At 49.2% G+C, this 24458-nt stretch overlaps 1 protein-coding gene and 1 long non-coding RNA gene across 2 annotated transcripts; one reads left to right on the plus strand and one right to left on the minus strand.

Annotated features, from left to right (window-relative positions):
• The first annotated feature begins 670 nt into the window (after positions 1-670).
• On the plus strand, positions 671-22205 carry GALNTL5 (polypeptide N-acetylgalactosaminyltransferase like 5). The gene is made up of 9 exons (XM_037029532.1): positions 671-757; positions 3486-3786; positions 5659-5779; positions 7954-8120; positions 9940-10062; positions 12736-12985; positions 15453-15570; positions 19133-19282; positions 21864-22205. Exons 2-9 carry the CDS (start codon positions 3522-3524, stop codon positions 22017-22019), a joined length of 1350 nt encoding a protein of 449 aa, XP_036885427.1. The 5' UTR covers positions 671-757; positions 3486-3521; the 3' UTR covers positions 22020-22205.
• On the minus strand, positions 16035-24421 carry LOC118975539 (uncharacterized). The gene is made up of 3 exons (XR_005064088.1): positions 24104-24421; positions 16769-16879; positions 16035-16631 (listed from the first exon to the last, which is right to left on the minus strand). It is a non-coding gene; the product is annotated as an uncharacterized LOC118975539 (long non-coding RNA).
• Positions 24422-24458: the final 37 nt, after the last annotated feature.

Here is a 24458-nt window from a genome sequence, read left to right on the forward strand (position 1 = left end):
AAATTTCACAAGCGTTTGGCCAAATGCATCCACTAACATCTAAAGGTTGAGTAACGTCGAGGGAAAAGTTAAAAGGCAGCCAAATAACCCTTTGGCTTATTGGTGAAGCCAATGGCAGTGTTTGTTTATTAATCCTCACCAAAGGATGTATTGATTGATTTTAGAGGGGGGGAAGGAGAGAGAGAGAGAAACACAGAGGAAAAACAGAGAGAGAAACATCCACGTGAGACAGAAACATCAATTGATTGCCTCCCATATGCACCCTGCCTGGGGATCGAACCTGCAACTTCCGTATGTGCCTGGACCAAGAATGAAACCGGAAACCTTTGACATGAGGCTCCAACCAACCAGAGTCTCTTCTTTTTCTTAAGTTTATTTCCAAATAGCCTAGCCTAGAGAAGGCTAGGATCTCAATTTTCCCGGGAATGAGGCTTTTCCCATTTCCTCAGGGGGGTGGGGATTCTAAGACTTTCTGGAAGAACCCTTTGAACTCTGGAAAGTCTGGATTCCACCTGCGATCAGACCTTCCAGGCAGGGGCCTGTGGGGGCTGGGACACCCTGTGTGACGTCACGGGATTTGTGAGGCAGGCTCTGTTTGGAGCTCTGTTTGGAGACTCTGGATCCCATCACCCCAGAGTCAGCCCTTCAGAAAGTAATCCCACCTCTCAGATCACTCCGCGCACATCCCCGCCTAGTTCCTCCCGGGAAACTCAGAAAAGACGCCGGATACAAAGTAGCCGGAGTGCGGGTGTCCGTGGTAGGTGGGTGCGCTCGGACAGCTGGGAGCGCAACGCGAGGCTTCTCCACCTGGGATCGTGGGAAGCAGCGCGCCGAACCTCTGAGTCTCCAATGAGAGGCTGGGGCTGGGGCGGCGGCGGGGCGGTTAGGGTTAAGATTTTTTTTTTCAAAGGTGTTACCCCCACCCTAGAGGCAGACCAGGCATCACAATGAATTTAGTTCTTGAAAATCAGGGCCAATTGTCATTATGCTTCTTAAGATTTATGCCAAGTGAAGGTGTTATTTACTAAATAAATAAATAAATAAATAGAAAAAGAGCCCTTTGAGGTATCAGAAAGTCGTGGGGCTCGTTTGGAGATGGGTATGAAGATTGCCCTGAGCAAGTGAGGGAGGGGGTTACAGAAACCGATGGTCCTGTTTTCTTGGCCCTTAAGACACATTTTTAAACCGGGAGGGGGCTGACTCTGCAGGCCCAGAGGGTCCCCGTGGGTCTAGGGTTTCAGACATGTCCCCATGCTGATGTCCCCACCCTGGGTCTCCAAGTGGCCCCCTCCCCAGGGATGAGAAGTCAGCCTTCCTGGAAGCTCTGCTGCTCCGTCCCCTGTCACCGAGCCCTAGGCCCGACTCTTGGCCTTCTCTGCCCTCGGGTGGCAGGAGAGGAGTCCCTTCCTGGGTGGCTCAGGAGGCCCCTGACTGAGTTTTTGCCTTCGGTGTGACTAACCGCCCTCAGCCTCTCTTTGCCTTTCTCACTTGGCACCCAGGGCACCCAGCAACCGCCGTCTGGTGCCCCGGTGGTCCCCATGCCTGCGCTCTGCCCGCGCCTCTCAGGACGCGCCTTCCCACCAGCAGTCCACCCCAGGTCACCGCACGTGCGACATTTTCACGCATGCACCGCTGCCGCCTGCCAGGGGCTGTCGGCCGTGGGACCCTTGGGGCCGCCCCCAAATCCCATTTTGGTGCAGCACCAGGGTTCACCTCAGTGTCCCGGCAGCGCACGCTCCGAGTGGGCCTCCCCCTGTCCGGCCCGGTCACTGTCACACGCCCAGTGGCCTCCATCCTCCAGACCCGTCTGGTGGTCCTACCCAGGTCTCTTCCCCTCCTCCCCCGGGAGGGTCTTCAGCTTTACTTTTATCCCCGGCTGAGTGAGGAGGGAGAGAACACAGATGTCTGTCAGGGAGAAAGGAGGGAAAAGTCCTTTTTCTTCTCTCGATACATTGTGAAATATTTCCAACGTGAGGGAAACAGAGAAAAGAATCACGAATGATGAGTGCACCTCATCGCGCTGCAGAGCTTTAAAAAACCAAAAGCATCAGGATTTCACCCTGGCTGGGTGGGTCAGTGGGTTGGAGTGTTGCCCCCCCATGCACCGAAAGGTTGCAGGTTCGATTCCTGATCAGGGCACATGCCTAGGTTTTAGGTTTGATCCCCGTTGGGGTGTGTACCAGAGGCAATTGATCTCTTTCACGTCGATGCTTCTCTCTCTCTCAAATTAATAACCATACGGTCAGGTAAAGATTTTCAAAACATTTTTTAAGCATCAGGAGCTCTTACTTTCCTCCCCCCATCCCCTCCCCCGCGGAAGCCATGGCTATCCTAAATTTGGGTCCATTTGCCTGCACTGCCCCCCTCATCCTTGGCTGCATATGGTGTCACTGCAAACCATGGCACTGCCTGTCCTGCTTTNAAGCATCAGGAGCTCACCCTGGCTGGGTGGGTCAGTGGGTTGGAGTGTTGCCCCCCCATGCACCGAAAGGTTGCAGGTTCGATTCCTGATCAGGGCACATGCCGAGGTTTTAGGTTTGATCCCCGTTGGGGTGTGTACCAGAGGCAATTGATCTCTTTCACGTCGATGCTTCTCTCTCTCTCAAATTAATAACCATATGGTCAGGTCAAGATTTTCAAAACATTTTTTAAGCATCAGGAGCTCTTACTTTCCTCCCCCCATCCCCTCCCCCGCGGAAGCCATGGCTATCCTAAATTTGGGTCCATTTGCCTGCACTGCCCCCCTCATCCTTGGCTGCATATGGTGTCACTGCAAACCATGGCACTGCCTGTCCTGCTTTCTACATGTTTACAGGTAGCTTCGCACCCCCATTTGTTTTGGGGCAGCATCGTTTTCTGAGGTTTCACATTAATGCAGGGGGTTGCGGCTGCCTCACTTCCGGCGAGGACGGCATGGCCCCTCTTTGTCTGGGCTTCCGTCGAGGGAAGCCTCGAGCTGTGTCCAGTGTCTGTACAAACCTGACCCCTGTCCACATGCTTGACCAGCCCCCCCGAGAGTCTCCTCGGGCTCTTTTCCCAGGGAGCTGCACCGTGTGTATGCAGTCACCTTACCCACATGCTGTCCCAGTGGTGGCGGGCCATCGCTTCCGTGGCCCCTGTTCTTTCCAGCAGGTGGAAAGGTGCACCAGCTGATATTGTAGCTTTTATGTTTTTTAAAATATATTTTTTTTATTTTTAGAGAAAAGGGGAAAGGAAGGAGAAAGAGAGGGAGAGAAACATCAATGTGTGGTTGCCTCTCGCATGCCCCGCACTGGGGACCTGGCCTGCAACCCAGGCCTGTGCCAGGACTGGGAATCGAACCAGCGACCCTTTGGTTCACAGCCTGTGGCGCTCAATCCACTGAGCCACACCAGCCAGGGCGCAAAATGATTTTTAAAAGGCTGAAAATCAAATTTAAGCCAAGCAAATGACCCTACAAACCACTGCAAGATCTAACAGAGCTTCTTTCAAACCCTCTGATTTAGGAAGTTGAAGACTGGAGTCCCCGAAATGCCGGGTTTATGATGAGAAACGTCATAGTTCAGTTTCTGCTCTGTGGGTCCTTGATCTTTGGGACGTGGACGGCGCTGCTCTGTGTGTATTTTTACCACGACCAGGAGAGCCATGGGCAGGTGGAAAGCCAGGAGCCTACATCTGTTTGGTCCCTTGAAAAAAGATTGCAGCCACCAATTATCCATGGCCCAGGGCAGACACCAGGATACCCTGTACCAGAGGAACGACCTAGTGAGAATGAAACTAAAGAATGGAATCCCTTTTTAAAATCAGGTAAGTGTTTTGAAGTTCTCCGTTAGCCATTTTTTTAAATATTTTGTTTTTAAATAGAAAGGAGGGAGAAAGAGAAAGAGAAACGTTGATGTGAGAGAGAAACAGATTGGCTGCCTCTGATTGAAGTCCTGACAGGGAACCACACCCACAACCCAGGTACGTGACCTAACTGGGAATTGAACTGGTGACCTTGTGCTTTGCAGAACAAACTCCCAATGGAGTCACACCAGTCAGGGCTCTTTGAACCATTTTTTTTTAAAGATTTTATTTATTTATCCCCAGAGGGGAAGGAAAGGAGAGAGGGAGAGAAACATCAATGCATGGCTGCCTCTCGTGCATCTCCTGCCGGGAACCGGGAACTGGCCTGCAACCCAGGCATGTGCCCTGACTGGGAATCGAACTGCAGTCACGTGGTTGGCAGGCCCGCGCTCAATCCACTGAGCCACACCAGCCAGGGCTTGAACCATTTTTTTAAGGGGGAAATAGGCCATATATGTAACATTTGGAAGAGGAAGAGAATGTTTTTCATATCAATTCATTTATTAAATTATGAAGTCTTTTATATTCTACCTTCAAAAAATGAAACAGGTATGTATGCATTTAACCACCTAAATTTAAGTATTTTTCTTTAACAAATAGTCTTATTGTAGTAAAATATACATAACAGGAAGTTGACCGTTTGAACCATTTTTTAAATGCACCACTACGTGGAATAAATGCGTCCACATCGCTGTGCCATCACCATAACCATTCACCTTCAGAACTTTGTCATCTCCCCCAACTATACACATTCAACGGCAGCTCTCCGTGTCCCCGCCCCCCATTCCCTGGGACTCCCCTTTCTACTTTGTGTCTCTGAATTTGACTCCCCTAGGGACCCCCTGCACTGGTTATACCTTTGTAACTGACTTATTTCACGTAGTATAATGTCTTCATAATGCATAAGCATAATCCATATTCCAGCGGATAAGCATAATAGATAAGGCTTACCTATGTTTTTTAAGAACTTTTTTATTGTTGTTCAAGTTCGGTTTTGTGCCTTATCCCTCCACCCCTCCCCCTCCTTCCCGTTTCCACCCCCCGCCCTTGTTATTGTCCATGTGTCTTTTATACTTGTTCCTATAAACCCTTCACCCTTTCCCCCCATTATCCCCTCCCCTCTGGTCACTGTCAGCCTGTTCTCAATTTCAATGTTTTTGGTTATATTTTGCTTGCTTGCTCATTTTGCTGATTAGGTTCCTGTTAAAGGTGAGATCATGTGGTATTTGTCTTTCACCGCCTGGCTTATTTCACTTAGCACAATGCTCTCCAGGTCCATCCATGCTTTTGCAAAGGGTATAAGCTCCTTCTTTCTTCCTGCTGCATAGAATTCCATTGTGTAAATGTACCATCGTTTTTCAATCCATTCATTTACTGATGGGCACCTAGGCTGCTTCCAGCACTTGGCTCTTGTAAATTATGCTGCCATGAACATTGGGGTGCATAGTTTCTTTCTGATCAGTGTTTCAGGGTTCTTAGGATATAATTCCAGCAGTGGAATTGCCAGGTCAAAGGCAGTTCCATTTTTAGTTTTCTGAGGAAATTCCATCCTGTTTTCCACAGTCTGCAATCCCACCAACAGTGCACTGGGGTCCCCTTTTCTCCACAACCTCTCCAACACTTGTCATTTATTGCTTTGTTTATGATGGCCATTCTCAATGGTTGAGGTGGTATCTCATTGTGTTAACAGTTTTTAAATAGTTTGTTATACTTCTCTCAGTGTTCTGTTTTCACGGAAATAAATTGTAATAGATGCAGTTAAAAACATCACCCTTTAGCAAAGTGATGGCCGCCGGCCAATACTTATGTGACTCTCATTACCTTTTCTTGTAGGTAAGCATGTTAAGCTCATGGACCCAGAACTCCTTCATGGCTTTATGAAGTATGGCTTTAATACCATGATCAGTAAAAACCTGGGCAAAGCGAGACCAGTGCCAGATACCAGGCATAAAATGTATGTTTCTTCTTTTTATTTTTTAATAAAAAAGATTTTATTTATTTATCTTGAGAAGAGAAGGAGAGATGGAGAGAAATATCAACGTATAGTTGCCTCTCGTGCGTCCCCTGCTGGGAACCAGCCTGAATTCCAGGCGTGTGCCCTGTCTGGGAATCGAACCGGGGTTGTTTGGTTTGCAGGCCCGCGCTCAATCCACTGAGCTACCCCAGCCAGGGCTCTCCTCTTTATTTTTTTATTGAGATATAATTGACCTATAACATTCTATGAGTTTCAGGTGTACAACATAATGAATTGATAGTAGTGTATATTATAAAATAATCACCACCACAAATCTAGTTAACATCGGTTACCACACATAGTTACAAAAAATGGTTTTTCCTTGTGATGAGAACTTTTACGATCTGCTCCCCTGGTAACTTTCAAAAAAGGAAGTCCTGTGGAACTACACCGGCCCACCTCCCGGCTCTTCGTTACTTTGTATCTGGAAGGCAGGCGCCTGCAGACCTCCCCTCTTTACTCATTTCATCCATCCCCTGCCTCTGGCAACCGCTAATGTGTTCCGTTTCTATGAGTTGTTTTTTTTTTTTTTTTTTTTTTGCAGGGGGTGGGGGAGGCTGGGGGTGGCGGTGGTGGTTTCTGCTTTTGTCTTTCAGATTCTCCATGTGAGATGATATGGACTCGTCTTTTTCTGTTTGACTTAGTTTTCTTAGCATAATGCCTTCCGTGTCCGTTCATGTTGCAAATGGCAATATTTCCTCCTTTTTATGGTTCCATTTTTTAGTGGAAAATAATATATGTATTTTATACACATACATATCACTTTTTGACCCATGTATCCACTAAATGGACTCTCAGGATGTTTCCGCGTCTCGGCTGTTGTACATAACGCTGCAGTGGGCATGCGGGCACAGACGTCTTTTCGAGTGAGTGATTTAGTTTTCTTCAGTTAGAGACCTGGAAGTTAAAGACCAGTGACACTGCTGGATGTGCAGGTAGTTCTGTATTTGATTTCTTGAGGGAACTTCATACTATTTTCCACAGTGGCTGCCCTGATTCATATTCACCCTGCCCACAGAGCACAGGGGTTCTCTCTTGTCCACGTCCTCGCCAACACACCTGTTATTCTCCGTCTTGTTGATAACAGCCATCCCAACGGGGGTGAAGTGACACCTCATGTTGACTTGCATCTCTCTCCCTGATGGTTTGTGGCGTTGAGCGTCTCTTCACGTACCTGTGGGCCGTCTGTGTGTCCTCTCGGGGGAAAAAATGTCCATTCAGATCTTCTGCCCATTTTTCAAATTGTATTGTGATGTTTGCTCTGTTTGTTTGCTGTTGAGCTGTATGAGTGATTTTTTTTTTAATCCCCACTAGAGGGCATGTTTTATTGATTTTAGAGAAATAGGAGGCAGGGGAGAAAGAGAGGAGAGAGAACAGACGTGAGAGAGAAACATCGCTCAGTTGCCTCCCATATGCATCCTGACTGGAGACTGAACTGGCCTCGTTTTGGCGCATGGGACAAGGCTTTGCCCACCTCATCCGCCTGCCCGGGGCAAGTTGTATTAGTTCTTTATATGTTTTAGATATTAGTGCCTTATCACGTATAGGACTTGCAAACATTTTCTCTCGTTCACTAGGTTGCCTTTTCATTTTATTACTGGCTCTCTTTTCTGTGCAGAAGCGTTTTAGTTGGATACAGTCCCGCTCACTTCTTTTTGCTTCTGTTGGCTTCGTTGGGGTGTCAGACCCAAAAACGTCATTGCCAAGATTGACGTCGATGAGCTTACTGCCTGTGTTTTCTTCCAAGGAGCTGTACGGTTTCAGGTCTCACATTCACGTCTCTCGTCTATTTTGAGTTCGTTTTGGTGCTGAGTGTAAGTTAGGGGTTCAGTTTCATTCTTCTACATGTGGCTGCCCAGTTTCCCCAAGATCATTTATCGAACATGCTGTCTTCACCCCGTTGCATACTCTTGTTTCCTTTGTCGTAAATTAATTGTCCATATATGCTTGTGGCTAGTTCTGGGCTCTCTGTTCTCTTTCACTGACCCACATGTCTGATTTCTATGCCGGTGCCATACTGTTTTAGTTACTATCTCTTTGTAGTATAGTTGGACACCAGAGCCCTGAGATTCCCCAAACACGAATCATTTTCTTCCTCTTCTGTGTGCCTGCAGGTGCCATCAGAAACATTACCTAGCCAAACTACCCACCGCCAGCGTTGTCATTTGTTTCCACAATGAAGAATTTAATGCCTTACTCCGGACAGTGTCCAGCGTCATGAGTTTCACCCCACACCAACTCCTTGAAGAAATTATTCTGGTGGATGACATGAGCAAATTTGGTAAGACAGGAGACTAATTATCTCCCAAATCTACGTGGAAGGCAGTTCTCTCTCTCTCTCTCTCTCTGATGGCCTGTGAGTTAATTTAAAACACACAAAGCGGATCTGGGTGCCACTGAGGCAGGCCCTGAGCGCGAGGCTACGGCTACACAAAGATCGGGCCCCTGTCCCGACAGGGTTGGCAAACAGGGTGGTTAGTGCTCCTGTCAGGTGAGCGCAGGGGCACCGACCTGGTCGTTAGCGATCTTCGATGCCATTCGGGAAGAAGTGACGTGAAAACTCAGGTCCGAAGGGTGGGTCGATTGGAGCTAGCTAGCTGGAGAGGCCCGGAGGCAAGAGACGACACGGTAAATTCCGAATAGCTCTGTATGTGATGTAGTTTATGGACAAGTAGCGAGTTGAAGAGAAGGGTGGGCAGACACGCAGAGACGCAGAAAGGCAACCGCTCACAGAGGGAGTTGGTGGAATTTCATCGGGAGAAAATGGGGAGCTCTGACGGGCTTTACTGCAGGGAGGAGCCTGGGTCTGGGTCCTTCCCACGAAAGGATTCTAACTGCGCCAGCTCCAGGTAAGTGCTTACTCCTGCTTGCTCCCGAGCTTAAAGACTTGTGACGCTACAAGGTCTGAGTAACCGCACTTAGCACTTGAAATTAGGTGTCTGTTGTACAAGTTGAATGCAAACTGGAAGCTAGCCCTGAGGACCCAGAGGAGTGGAAAGAGGTTTAGAGTCTGCAGGTCCCTGGGGGGCCTGTTTACCGTGGAAACAATGTATCAGCGCGACGGAGAGCTCCTACTTGAGAACGTGCCTGTAACGGTGGGCCTGACCCACTGTGGGCTGGGAAGGAAAGAGAGAAGGAGAAAAGTAGGAAGAAGAACAGGAAGGGGCAGAAACTCCGGGGCGTCAGCTTAAAGGTGCCACATAACTGAAGCGAATGTCACCAACATTTAGGAATGTCACGTCAGCCAGGCCCCATCACACATGACATTTATTTCTACGGGGAAACACTATTTATTTCTAGTTTTGTGCATGAGAGGGAATGTGGCGAGACGGTCAGATTTCTTGTCTGATCAGTAGGAGGTGGCGGCTCCGAGAACGTTGTCCCCAGGCTGGGTCACAAGTCCCCAGAAAAGCCATGAGCAGGGGCCAGAGTGGGACCTTCTGCTAGACTGGAGCTCTACTGTCTTACCCAGAAGGACGGGGTGTGTCCTGGGACTGCAGCCCCAGGAGGACCGTGGGCCCCCTCCCCCAGCCTTTCAGAGCCAGGCCTGAATCCAGAGACCACCCGTAGTTTGCTGTGTGTGATGCACACTTTTTTTCCCCTAAATTTTGAGGGAAAACTAGGGATGCCATCATACACGGACTGTGCGCTGACTGTTGGATTTCCTCCCCCTGCTGCAAGACAACAAGGGATGGGGGGGGGCGGGGGGCGTCCCTTTCCACTGATGAGGAAACTGACCCTCCCGTGGTTTGATCACTTGCCTGGGAGTTGCCGCCAAGTCCGCAGCCCCTTCTTACCCCTGAAGCCAGTGTGCCCCAAAATGCCCAAACCCGGATTTTCTCTACTAAACTTGTGTGAGGGATTTATTTAAAATCATGGTATTTCACTAGAAACAGAAAGCTATTTACAGCTGCTTTTGGGGCTGAAACACCGTTCATTCTCTTCCTCACATCGGATAAAATTCTCTTTTAAAGTGAGTATCTCTGTGGATGAGTGTGGTTTTTAGGGGCCAGTCCAAATCGCGCTCAGCTGTTTTCACATGTGCAATTACCATGTACACAATGCCAAACCTTGGATGTCCCCCCCCCCCGCCCCTGCAGATGATTTGAAAGAAAAACTAGACTGTCACCTGGAGAAGTTTCGGGGGAAAGTTACACTTGTAAGAAACCAAAGGAGAGAGGGGCTGGTCCGAGCAAGGATGATCGGAGCGGCGCGTGCCTCAGGTAGGAGCCTGTCCCTGGTGACATGGGGCCGGGCCCGCCTCTCGGAGACCTGTCCTCCGGGGCCGAGACTGTCCTCGTGGGGGACCCTCCTGTCTTCCCTCCCAGTAAACACAGACTGGAAATGTATTTCAGCCATACGAGCAACGGAATTGCCCTGAAAGTACCCTGCTTTAAAATAGTAATCTGTTATTACAAATAAAAGATCGCCTTTTGTACGGGCCATCATGTCAGCCGCCCCGTAACAGGATACAGGGCGAGTGCCCCCCAGGTACAAAGTCTGAGACGCGGTTGCACATGCATGGGACCTGCTGGGGTGCTGTTGGGACCCAGGCCTGTTGAGCTGTGAGGAAAGCAAGACTTGGGGGGGTGCAGTGGAGCTGGGGGCAGCTGCCTGCAGCGCCGGGGGACTCTGAAACTCTGAAGCCAGGGTGGGCATCCGCTCCGGGGCTCTGAGGACCCGAGGCCAGGGGGAAGCGAGAAGAGGAAGAGTTCCTGGGGGAAATGTCTGTGTAGGATTAAGGGGCGAGGGAGACAAGTGGAGCCCAAGCTCCTGGGAAGGGAGAGAGGGAAGGAGGGGTTGGGGTGGAAAGAGCTTCAGAGGCTCAGCCAGGGCAGTGGAAAGAGCAGTGGGGAAGAGCGCCCCCTGGAGGCGCCCTGCTCTAGCTCTCCCTCCCCGCCCCCCACACACAGTGCTTAGTCATCGTGGAGGCCGCTGGGGAGAGCAAGGCCTTGGTGTAGACGCTGCTCCGGATCCAAACATGTGGAAGCTGTCCGATCGGCCCCTCACAGCAGGTTCTCCCGAACGGGTGACCTGAGCAGCTCTCTCCCAGGGCTGCCACCAAGAGCCACATCAGAGAAAGGGGACGACGAGTCAGGGATGAGCACAACCCTGCCTCTGGGAGGGGCAGCGCCCTGGACGAGGCAGCCCCATCCTCAGCCAAGGCCAGTTCCCCGGGAGGGACGCAGCTGTGAGCCCTGAGCCGTCAGCACGGCGGGGAGGTGGGGCGGCAGGGGTGGGGCGGGTCCCCAGGGGTCCGAGCATTCCAGCTGTCAGCTCCCCAGAATCCCGGGAGGGCAGAGGTTTCTGTTTCGCAGGCTGGCGCTCAGTCCGCCGAGCCCCACCAGCCAGGGCTGGGTCAGAGATTTTTGGCAGAACATTAAACTAGAATCAAAGGTCGCGGGTTCTGTCCAGGGCATTTCGTCAGGACACCCTGCAGTCTGGGACTCGTCAGCGAGCAGGAGGCTGAATGCAGGCAACCTCTGACTCTTTTTCTACGTTGGCCAAATGGCCGGAGACAGTCTCTGATTTAACAACACGTACCGTACCCAGTCATCACCCAGAATGCAGTGCAAGGCCCAGCACGGCCTGTGGGTTTCCAGACCTCTGGTTTCATGCATTAGTATGAGTGTGTACACACACACACACACAACTTCAAGGACTTTTAAACGTACATGGTGGGGCAAAAGTAGGTTTACAGTTGTTCGTATGAAAAACAATATAACAATTGATCGATAATAATACAGGAATAAACTCTTGTGTTTCATAACTTGCAACTGTAAACCTACTTTGCTTCGCTCTGTGTGTGGAATCATACTAGCTTTACTGTCCTGAGGCTTACTCTTTTAATTTAATTTTCATGTTTTGGAACTTCCCCCATGACAGTACGTAAGACTTACGTGAGTTTTAGCCGTAGTACGGTCTTCTTTATGGATCCTGCGAATAGACAGTCATAATTCGTTCAGCTGTTTGTTTTTTGGGGGGGTAAAACCTTTTTTTAAAGGGTTAACTTATTCCACCTCAAGAGAGAGAGAAACATTGATGTGAGAAAGAAACATCAATTGGTTGCCTCCCGCACACGCCCCGACCGGGGATCGAACCAGCAACCTTTCGGTTACAGGGCAAGGCTCCAACCAACTGAGCCACACCAGCCAGGGGCAGCTAATTTTCAACTGGTGGTTTTTATCTTTACTATCACTCACCAAAAACTGAAAATGCTGCACCAGTGATTCTTGTGCCTGCCTCTCTGTGCTTACGGGACAAACTGATGAAAGTAGAAGTCTTAGCCGAAGCAGAATTCTTATTTTAAACGATGACAGGTTCTGACAAACTGTCCCAACAAAGACCACACCAGGGAACAGCCCCATCACGGGCTGCCAGAGGGTCCTCCCCCTGGAGTCTAGCCGGCCCCGGGCATTGCCACACACACAGTCTTCAGGTTGGCCAGTCTTCCCCGTCTTCTCTGAGCAGAATAGACCCTTAGTAAAGCTTCAGCTCAAGAGCACAGACAATTATGCATCTTTGCGTCCCAGAGTAAACAAGGGAGAAGGTGTCCCCCTAGCCGACACTTGCAAAATCGAATTGATCAGTCAGAGCCAAGCTGAAGTATTTTATCTCTGCAGCCACACTCAGTTCTACCTGCTTCTTTAGAATCACCCCCCCGTGCTACTCTGTAACTGGGGACATCCTTCTGGACATTGCTAGCCCACGAGGTCCCACCTTTCTGCTACAAAGTGAGGTCTGTGTTTCTTGTCTCTGCCCCCTGCGGAACTGAAAGCACCTGGGGGGCCAAACCCGTAGCAAAGGCTCGGCGGCGCGGTGCTGTTGGACTTGGACTTGGGCGGTCAGGGGTCCCGCCCACAAGCACCGACGCCGGCCACCTCTTGCCTCCCCAGGGGACGTGCTGGTGTTTATGGACAGCCACTGCGAGGTGAACAGGATGTGGCTGGAGCCCTTGCTGGAGGCCGTGGCCAAGAACCGCAGGGTGGCGGCGTGTCCCATCCTAGATGTCATTGACCCCATGACCTTGGAATACCAGCCCTCCCCTGTCGTGAGAGGAGCTTTCAACTGGCACCTACAATTTAAATGGGATAACGTTCTGTCTTATGAGATGGATGGACCAGAGGGGCCCATCAAACCCATCCGGTGAGATTTCTTCGGGTTAAGGGGAAACACAATAGAATATGCGTATTGGGTACCTCAGACAAATAAAAAAAGAAGCTTTCAGAGATTACTTCTTCCATATCTTGGGCTTAATGATATTTTGCTATTTATCTTGTTTCTGAAAGTTCACTTGTCTCTAACAGTCTGTGAGAGTAGAACTGAGTTGGTTCGGAGTTTCTTCCACGGGACAGGAGCATGTCACCCCGTTCCCAGCACCTCTCTTTGGCTGGTGCCCTCTGACCCCGGAGGTCTGCAGAGTGTGGGCCTCGTGTTCAGGAGCAAGGGGCACGTGCTGGCCGGCGAACAGAAAGGTGGCGTGGTGGGTAGGACAAGCAGACCTCTCACCAAATTCGTTTCTAAAACAGTCACGCAAGGGCGTCTGTCTATAACTTTATAGGTTGAGATGGACTCCATTTTCCTAGGCTATTGGTCTCAGGAACGGTCTGTCTTAAGCGTGGGAACAGTCTGGGCATTGCGAGAGTCAGCCGCGTTGACAAGGCTACTTCTGACCAGACTTAGGCCGGGCCCCTCTCCACACTTATTGGTGACTTCAGACACCAAGGTCACCTCTACCCTTTTACAGTCAACTCTTTGTCTCACTAACCACAGGAGTAAAATCTCCTAACACTGTATGCAGCCTACACTCATATTAACTCTTGTCACATATATCCCAGAGAGTGGGAAAGACAGAGAGACATGGATTGGTTGCCCTACCCTGTACTTGGCCCTGACGGGAATCGAACCACAGCCTTCCGATTTACGGGATGTTGCCCCAACCAACTGAGCCACACGGGCCAGGGCTAACTCATCTTTCAAACTCACTTTAATCAGACTTTGCTCGCCCCCACCAAATAAACAGTTGTCAGTGGCCTTCACATTGTTACATCCAATGTCCTTCTCAGTCCTCGTGTTCCCGGTCTGTCTGCGGAGCTGTCCCTTCCTTCTCTCTGACGTGCACTGTCCTGTGGCCTCCGGGCCACCACGGTCTCCCGGGCTTCCTCCCGCCTCCTTCCTCCTTCCCGTCTTCTCTGCCGATCCCGCCTCTTCTTGCCCCCCCCCCTTACTGTCAGGTGCTGCGTCTCAGCCCTGTGCCCTCCTCTCCCCCTCCCCTTCTCACGGTGAACCGCCCCCTCCTCATACCGCCGACTTCCATCCTCACGTCTGCAGCCCCCACCGCTCTCAGAACCCCAGATGTGTCTCTTGCCCTGTCTCCAGACATCTGCATTTGCACACCGAGGAACATGTCTCAAACGAAACCTCCCCAACAAACCCAGCTCCACCCAGAGCATTCCCNTGTCCCTTCCTTCTCTCTGATGTGCACTGTCCTGTGGCCTCCGGGCCACCACGGTCTCCTGGGCTTCCTCCCGCCTCCTTCCTCCTTCCCGTCTTCTCTGCTGATCCCGCCTCTTCTTGCCCCCCCCCTTACTGTCAGGTGCTGCGTCTCAGCCCTGTGCCCTCCTCTCCCCCTCCCCTTCTCACGGTGAACCGCCCCCTCCTCATACCGCCGACTTCCATCCTCACGTCTGCAGCCCCCACCGCTCTCAGAACCCCAGATGTGTCTCTTGCCCTGTCTCCAGACATCTGCATTTGCACGCCGAGGAACATGTCTCAAACGAAACCTCCCCAACAAACCCAGCTCCACCCAGAGCATTCCCCATCTCAGGGCAGGACAGCTCCGTCTGCCAGGTCCCCGAGCCAAAAGCCCCGGAGTCGGCCACGACTCCCTCTTCTTCCCGATGCCCCACACCCCACCATAATCTGCTCGCTCCATCTGCAAAACAGACCAAGAATCCGACCACATCGCACCGCCATCTTTGCTGTACCCTTACCCCAGATTCCGTGATCTTTCTCTGGGGCCACTGCTGTCCCCTCTGCCTGGTGTCCCGACTCCCGCCTTTGCCTGCCGACTCACTGATCGATCTCGCACACATTACAGATGCCAGGTAGATAGTACGAACACAGTGATGAATGAATGGACTTGTAATTCATTATAAATTATTTAGTTTCGTGTTTATGGGTCCTGGTATTGGTGGTCCAAAAAAAAAAGATGCTTTGGAACATAACAGTTTTCCCAGATGTAAATATTACAATGCACTTAACCCTGTTAGAAAGGGGATCTCCAAACCCCACTGCCCGGTCAGTTGCCATCCCCACGGGACACTTGCTGTCTGAAGGGAACTTTCCCTCTGACTGAAACTACACTTAGACTAGGTACATTGTTTATGCATCTTGGTGACAGCTGAATAACGTTACTGCCTACTTTTAGGTAGTTGTGGTTTAAACTTAGTAACTTTACGTACATAAACGTACATTAAGATAATTTTGGAATTAGCGAACGTGGTTGCTTTCTCGTTTTTAACTATGTTACCATTAACATTCAGTATAAACTGGGCAACAATCACAATGACTGAACCTGTAGAATCAACTGAATATTTGTGTGTCTTTTTAGGTCCCCTGCCATGTCTGGAGGGATTTTTGCTATCAATCGGCATTATTTTAACGAGATTGGACAGTACGACAAGGACATGAACCTCTGGGGAGGAGAAAATTTGGAACTTTCACTAAGAGTAATTCAGATTTTTTTTTCAATAGTCACCTTTGTACATACAACGTGGACTTAAACCTTAAGTTCTATAATCTGCTGTGGCAATTACGCCACTTGTCCCCATGAGTATCTGGTACCATTCTGGTGTCCCATGAAATATACGATTTACGAGACCCCCCCCTGGCAAAAATTGAAAAGATTTCATAAAATGCCAGAACACCCGCCCACAGGTTATTTTGAATGTGTAGCATACTGTCAAATTCAGACCACTCTCATATCTATGGTGGAATCTCATTTTGATTCGGCTGAGGGTCTTGGGGGGCTATCGTGTGGTAGATGCAACTCTCTCTTTTTTAAAGATATTTATTTATTTTTAGAGGGGAAGGGAAGGAGAGAAATATCAATGTATGGTTGCCTTTCCTGAGTCCCCTCCTGGGAACTGGCCTGCAACCCAGGCATGTGCCCTGACTGGGAATCGAACCACGATCGTCTGGTTCGCAGGCCTGTGCTCAATTCATTGAGCTACACCAGCCAGGCTTCCCCCAACTCTTAAATCCTGGGACACTTGCTACAATGAAACCTTGAGAATCCTATGGTGAGTGGGGGAGCCAGATACAAAAGCCACTATTTTAAAGGGGTCTTTTCGTATGAAATGGCCAGAATTAGTGGATCCATAGACACGGGAAGTATATCCCCGGCTGCCAGGGGCTGGAGGAGGGGGAATGACAGCTGATGGGGGCCTGGTTTCGTTTTCGGGGGGTGAAAATATTCTGGAATTAATGGCACAATCTTGAGGAAGTCCTGAAACTCACCAAAAGCTATGCTTTAAAAGGGTGATTTCGTGTGGCATGTGAATTGTCTCTCAGTTATCAAAAACAGTGGCAACTTTAGAAAAATCCTGTGACATCAGACCTTAGAACGAGGCCCATCTCTACCACTGTTCGATCCTTGGGAAGTCATTCACTTTTCTAGTCTCAGTTTCCTCACCTGTTAAGTAGGCATCAACATGAATGCCATCTTCAGAAATTTGTGAAGGCTTCATGAGAAAATTCAGGCAGAGAATAAAGTACAAAGTAGATATTCCTGGAGAGGGAGAGAGGGAGAGACAGAAAAGAAAATATAAGGTACTCTTCAAATGTTTACCATAGGTATTTGTTTTTGACTAAATTCTAATAGATTTTTATAATGACTGTGCCTAAGAATCTAGGCTGTGATCTCACCGTTATTACTCTTAACATTTGTGTTCTCTCTTTTCTGTCTTGTTTGTCTCTCTTTGCCCAATCAGGAAAGTTGGTTTGGCGAAAACAGCTTAATTGATGAATTCATAGGAGCTGATTAATAAGAGACAGTCGTTACTATCCTAGTTTAAATGTTGCCCCCTGTTCCTTTTACTCTGCGAAATCACCTGCGGAGGTCATGGTTTGGATTTCATGTTAGCATGTATTAAACTGTTTACTGTATTTCTCTTCAATGTTTTCTTTTTTCTGCTTTGGATTTTCCCTCCCTCTGGTTCTGGCCGGTTACTTTGTTCACTGTTTCTATGTGTAGATTTGTTTCATAAACCTTCAGATACCTTATTTTTAATACAGGAACATCTAGAGAAGAGTATTTTCCTTCCGAGCCCCTGTGTAGACACATCCCGTTAGATTGTTATTTTCATTGTTTCTTCATCTCCATTCCTGCTTCCCTCCCCGCCGGCCTCTATGTCCTAGCACCCGCACCTTGGCCGCCTTTCCTTCTTTGGCCGAGTATTCCTTACTGCATTACCTCCCCTTGAGAATACGGGGTACGGAATGTCCCCCTTCCAGGACCTGATCACTTCATTAGCACATTCTTCTGCCTCAGACTAAAATCAGTTTTGTGAATGATGCAGGCATATTTGAAAAGTATCTGTATTTTTTTCTTTCTGGCTCTATATTCCCTCCGGATAGAGAGTAACAGCTAACTTATTATTCAGATGTAGTGATTATCTTTGCTTTAATTATTTTTTAAAGATTTTATTTATTCATCTTTAAGGGGAAGGGAAGGAGAGGGAGAGAAATATTAATGTATGGTTGCCTCTCGTGAGTCCCCTGCGGGGAACTGGCCCACAACCCAGGCATGTGCCCTGACTGGGAATCGAACCGCGATCGTGTGGTTCGCAGGCCCGCGCTCAATCCACTGAGCTACACCAGCCAGGGCTGCTTTAATATTTTCAACCATTCCATTCCTCATGGCCCCTTCCTATCTGTTAGTATCCTTGGGTCTCTCTTTTTGTAAACAAACGTAAATTAATAAATAACTAAAGCGCTCCCACGACACTGGTCCTGGTCTCTAACCAAGAGACCGAACCTGGTCTTCCCGAGAAAAGACCATCCGCGCCTGTGTCCTGTGCATACTCCATGCCTCGCTTCCTCTCCGTTCCAGTAAACCAGGATTCCGAGGGCCTTCGGCATCCTGTGACATCGTTCTGGCAGCTGTCACCAGTTTTGTTTTGGTTTCTAAGATTTCATTTATTTTTAGAGAGAGGGGAAGGGAAGGAGAGAGGTTGCCTTTTGAGCGCCCCCTACTGGGAATCTGGCCTGCAACCCAGGCATATGCCCTGACTGGGACTTGAACTGGTAACCCTTTGGTTCATAGGCTGGTTCTCAATCCCCTGAGTCACAGCAGCCGGGGCGGGGAGCTGACACCAGTTTAATATTGATGTCCCTAGTGGATGGCTTTTGGTCTTCCATACACTTGAAGTTATAGCATTTGACGCTGCAGAGCATCTTTTCCAGAAGTTTCCTGGGATTTTAGGAGAACATTTCTGGCTGCCCTTCCACTGCTTGCTGGCGCTCAGTTGCCTTCGCGGGACTTTCTTCTGTGTCTCTTAAATGTGGGTGTTCATTCCTGAGATGGCTCTTGTCAACTCTGTCTCCTCGCCCTGCGTGTTCTCGGGGCTGACGTCAGCTACTTTGCACCTCTGAAGCCATGCCGGGGGTTAACATAGTGGACTATTTTCTTAGATTGCTTGAGGCTATCTTAAGACAAATGTATTGTGCCACACTTCTCATAGTATCAGAATGGGTCGTGTATGAGAGAGGCAGATTTGCTTAGTGTTCCTGGCCGTGGGGCCAGATTTCCCGGGTTTGAGTCCTGTGCCTGGCCACTCACAGCCTCGTGTCGCTGGGCAAGCTGCTCAACCAATCCAGGCATTGGTTTTTCCATCCGTAAAATGGGGATAATCACAGCACTGACATTGTAGGGTTGTTGTGAGGACTGAATGAAAGAAGGAACTTAATAAATGTTACCTATTGTGATGTCTGTACAAAAAAACCAGCAGCGGGCCCTGGCCAGGTGGCGTGGTTGGTTGGAGCATCGTCCCACACACCAAAAGCTTGCAGGTGCGATCCCAGGTCAGGGCACATGCCTAGGTCGTGGGTTCAATCCCCAGTCAGGGCGCGTACAGGAGGCCACTGATCAATGTTTCTCTCTTGCATCGAGATGGCTTTCTCTCTCTATCTAAAATCAACAAATAGTTCCTGGGTGGGGAGTGAAAAAATCTGGCAGGTGCCTGTTCCCGGCAAACACACACGAGCGCGTCCTCTCTTTCTCGTGCCTAGATCTGGATGTGTGGGGGCCAGCTCTTTGTGCTGCCCTGCTCTCGAGTGGGACACATTGCTAAGCACAGCACGGGGAACCGCACCGAGCTTTTCAGAGCCCTGGTACGTAACAACCTCAGGCTGGTGCACGTTTGGCTGGACGAATACAAGGTAAAGGGCACGCCTCCCATGTGAAAAGACGGGTGGGGGGCGCAGTGGGGCTTGCCCTGAGGAAGTCGTCCACGGCCTTTTGGGTTATCGGGTTTTGTTTTTTTCTCGATGCTCCTGAAACAAGCGGCGCCCCTTCTACCGTCCCTCCCCTCAGCAGGCCCTGGTCTCAGTTAATTCATTCTGCGCTGCCAGGCTTGTACCTTGCTTTTTCTTTCTGTGTCTAGGAAAACTCAAGATGCTTAGGAATCAGTCAGTCCACATGAGAAGTCTTTTGTTTGTTTGCTCAGGTCTCTCTGAAGCAAATACCTGCCCCTGTTCCCATCCCCACAGGCACCTTTTAGATTCTCTTTGTCCACTACTAAGCTCCCGACGACGGGGCTGCTGCTGACCTGGGAGTCCCCTGCCCTGGGTTAAGCCCCTGCCAGGCCCTGAAAGGGCGCGCACGCAGAGGACACGGAGTGCAGTTTCATTCCTGTTTGAAAGCAGTCCGTCCGGAATCCACGCACAACCCATATGGACAGAAACCCCCAAAAGTCCTCCTTTCAGATACACGGGTGGAAATATGTAGGCATCTCTCAGGGTTATTGTATGTCCTGGCCTTGATCTAATGTTTATTGTGTTAACTTATAAAAGTAATAATATTGTTTAATTTTGTTTAGCGAGCAGGGCAATGTGAATTATCACCTCAGGGAGGTATTTCTAGATAGACAGCCACCTAGATTCAGACACACACTCAAATCTGATAAGACCAAGTGTTGGCAAGCAACAGGAATTCTTAGTCATGGTGAGTGGTGATAATTACAAACTCACTTCGGAAGATGGTGGGGCAACACTGAATAGAGGTATGACTATCCCGTCATTCAACAGTTCCACTGGAAAGAAATGCATGCTTTTCAACAAGAGTGTTTATCAACAGCATTGTTTGTTATCCCCAAGTGAATACAGCCCGAACACTCATCGAAAGTAGAATGGATAAATGCGACGCATTTAGTTGCTCCGACTAAAGATACACAGACAGCAGTGTAGCTACGTCTTGCAGACATCGCGGTGAACCAGAGCAGGCCAACACAATGAAATACACTGTATTTTTCTATGAGTTAAAAATGGTAAAGTGAAATTATATCATCCATGCATGCATATTTAGATATCAAAGCTAGAAAGAAAAGCAAAGAAATGAATCCATAATCAGGAGCATGTAAAAGTAAGAGAAAGAATTATGACCGGAAAGGGAAGGACCAGGGGCTTGTAGGGTCCTTGTAATGTTCTATTTCTTGGCCTAGTCAGCATTACCAACGTTGATTTTTCAACAATATACGAAGTTGCACATTTTTATTTTATGCGCATTTGTATGTTTATTGTATTTCCTGATTTTGAAAAAATCGGATTTAAAAAGATAAAACATACTCACTTTTCAAAGTCCTACAGTGACGAAGGAAGGGGGTGAAGTAGAATGCAAGGTTTCTAAGCCCCTGGCCACCACTAAATCCCTGCCTAGGGGTCCTTGTGAACACACCTCTGAATGCTGGTCACAGGTTCGAACGGCTGACTTGAAGACCACTAGGACTGAGCTTGCCGAGTATCACAGAAGACCCAGTCACAGAGTTCCATCTCACTGAGAGGGAAGATCACGTCGGGCATGGTCGATGGGTTGTGTGTGACCGCACGGTGGGGAATTCAGAGAGTGACGTTGAGCAAGGAAAGGCCTCGCCCGGGGAAACGCTGCCTAAGGCCCTCTCTGCTTTCCTTCCAAAAGGACTTCACCCCTCCCCCACCCTCAGGCCCACCCCCTGCACCAAGCACAGCGGGGAACTAGGTGCGACCGGGGAACTAGGTGCGACCGGAGAAGATGGTGAAGACCTCCAGTGGCTAAGGATCCCGGGGGAGGGATGCTCATAACGCGCTGGTTTAAATAATAAGCAAGCCCCCTCCCCCTTAACTACTCCTGTGCCACACGCTGGGCCCTGGGAACACAAAGGGGAACACACGAGGGGTCTTAGTCGACTTCGAATAGTGCTTTGAACAGGGGGCGGGGCCAGTGCGTCAGACACACGCCCTTCAATCAGAGCTCACGGAACACCAATGGGGGGGCCAATGATAGTGGCTGACACTGGCGTGACACCACGTGCTGGTCTGCATCTCCAAAAGGCTCTGCGTGTATGAAAGTGTCCGGTCCTCACAATAACCTCACGAGGGTAGGGGCCACGGTCACCTAGCTAATAAAATGAGCAGAGCCAGCCCCAGGACCCAGGCTGTCTTCCTCCACAGCCGACGTGCCCTTGGCCCCCACACCATCCCTCATTCCAGAAACTGTGCAAGTGTTGGTTGGAATGGGGGAAGGAATGGGGGAGGCGGGAGCAAGGGCACATGCCCCACCTCTTCCGTGGGCCGTCCACCACAGCACACGCTGTGCATCCGTGTGGGGTGCGTGAGTCCCGGCTTCTACATGTGTCCCTACGCAGAGGAAGTCAGAAGGTTTTTGTTTTAAGTTCAGAGGGTGAACATATATGCACCACCATGTTGGATGCCATGATTTTGCTGACCAAAGATTTGTTTGGTCTAATGAAACTCTATTTCTCTTCAGGAGAAGTTCTTTTTACAAAGGCCTGGTCTGAAATCCGTTCCCTATGGAAACATCAGCGAGCGTGTTGAATTAAGGAAACGATTGGGTTGCAAGTCCTTTCAGTGGTATTTGGACACTATCTTCCCGGAACTGGAGGCATCGAAGGGCAATCAATGAAAACACGTGGTTTCATCAATAAAGGGTGAAAAAGCCCCCAAGTCCTCCCACACAGGTTTGGAACAGCATGCCATTATATGAAATGCAACAGGAAATACAACCAGAGGAGTCCACACCGGAACCTTTTTCCTTTTCTCTAATGCTAGCGCTTAATACGTGTTCGATCCTCTGCCACTGAAATTCTGGGAGGGCAAGACCTTGAACTTTAGAAATGTACACTGCTGCGCAGCTAAGATGCTGTCAGACAGTGACCTCCAGTGTTTGCTACGCTCACACTGGGTCCTGGGGGTGGGGATGGCTCCACTCTTGGAGCCTTCGCCATTTCTAGTCCTCCCCAGAGGAGTGACCTGGCCCAGTGGTCTCTCTGCAGGACGCTCACAGAGAGCCTTGGTGGGCTGCACCCACTTCTGCTCAGGCTCATCGAACCCCTATCTTACTGCCCATGTGGATTCTGGCATCGACGTCTCGCTAAGCTGTGTTTCCGAGTGTCTGCCACCCAGACCACTTGCCTGGGGGCCCGGGACCATCTCCCTTTTGTCCCCGTCTGCCCTTCTGAAACTTGGAGACACTCCTTTTTTTCCTCTTAAATTTTTTTTAAAATTGATTTTTAGAGAGCAGGAAAAGGGAAGGAGAAAGAGTGGGAGAGAAACAATGTATGGTTGTGTCTTGTGCACCCTCTGCTGGTGACCTGGCCCACAATCCAGGCATGTGGGCTGACTGGGAATCGAACCGGTGACCCTTTGGTTTGCAGGCCTGAGCGTGCCCTGAGGATGAGCTGTGTTCTGACTCAAGAAACGTTTAGTTGGGATAGGGGAAGAGGCAGCTGGGTTCAAAATTGACCCCGTGTGCACACACGCCCAAATGTCCAATGAACTTCCTTCAGGTTAGAGGGCTGGCTGTGGAATTAACCTGGGTGCAGGTAGCTAGGGAAGTGAAATGTATTTAATTTACAAAGTCAGAAAGAATGAGAAGATAGGTGAAGGGACACATGAGAAAAGAGAAAAATGAACTGGGGGGGTACTTAGGAGAGGGTCACTAAGTACAGCCTATGCTGGAGAAGACACACGCTGGTTTTTACAGTGAGAAACAACCAGACCAGTATATTAAGCTCATTCAGTCAACGACGGAGCGATCGTCCTGGGGGCTGGGGTGCCACAGACAATGGAGCAGGCAAACATCCCTCTCTTCATGTTCTTGGATATAGACAAGGTAAAGAAAAAAGAACCAGTTTGTAATCTCTTTATAGCTATGTACTTAGCAAAATACTCTTGAAATCTGTTGCCAGAAAAACATAGGAAAAGCCTATTGTCATATCTTATAGATATGATGTCATATATTCGATCCAGCCTTTAAAAAGTCCATCTAGCAGCACAAAATTAAGCACAACATTATCATTATGTTCTTGGCCTATATTTATGCCTTACTTGTTTCTGGAAAACAATAAAAGATTGATCCTAATGAACCCATAAAGCTATTACCATTAGAGTGAAATACAAAATAGAAATTCTATAGCAGAAGGAAAAAGAATTATAGTTGTTTCAACGCAGAGCATCTTCTTGTAATAACACCTTTTTTCCAGTTTTAAAATCAGAGACTAATTCTAAAGTAATCATAAAGGATGTTGCAAGTATCAGCTTTGCAAAAAGAAAGCTTCACAAAATGTCCTTTGAGCCCTGGGTGTAATATTAAGTCTTTGTTTTGTGATAATTTAGTTGTCACTAGATAACATCAGTAAGTCTTAGAAATGATGCAGCATGTTGCTCATACAACCTCCCCTTGAATGCACTTTCAATGGACCCCGTAACAGAACAAATCAGAATCGACTTCCAACTATTCGGTGTGACTGGAAGGGAATCCATACGTGCCTACAGGCGGCACATTTTTGTTTTCGTGGGGGAACTTAAAAATCTGATTCGTATCCTGGAGCAAGAATCATCTGCTAACCGGCCCCAAACACCGTTTTTATGGTTTTGACCAAAAAATGATCCGACAAACCTTAAATGAAGCCCGGGAGTTCTACAACTAAAGGAAACTTCTAGATATGCTGACACAGCAGTATGACATAGTTAAGAGTTAACACTTACTGAGCTCTTATCGACCCTGGGTTCAACCACAATGCCACTCTGCAAAGGGCATTTCAGTGGCATTCGAGCTCTCCGCAAAAGGCAGATTTTGCACTCCCCCCACCCAGCCAGGAGGTATGTGCACAGCTTCCTGGAGCACGGCGCCTCCACCTTTACATCCCAACCTGCACTCCGTTTGTCGTCGGTGTCGCTGACCACCTTCTCCTATGTTTAAGGGTCGTCCGACGCGGGCTCTTACCCGAAGGAAAACCCCAAACGGCGCCCGGGAGACACTGCACCTCCGAGGCCACCGCGGGGCCGCGGCGCGCACCTGCGGGCAGTGACGTCACTCGCGGCGCGCGGGGGCGGGGCCTCC

The sequence above is a fragment of the Sturnira hondurensis genome, unplaced genomic scaffold (assembly GCF_014824575.4).
Source record: "Sturnira hondurensis isolate 20B ecotype Veracruz unplaced genomic scaffold, ASM1482457v3 Scaffold0020309, whole genome shotgun sequence".
Lineage (NCBI taxonomy): Eukaryota > Metazoa > Chordata > Mammalia > Chiroptera > Phyllostomidae > Sturnira > Sturnira hondurensis.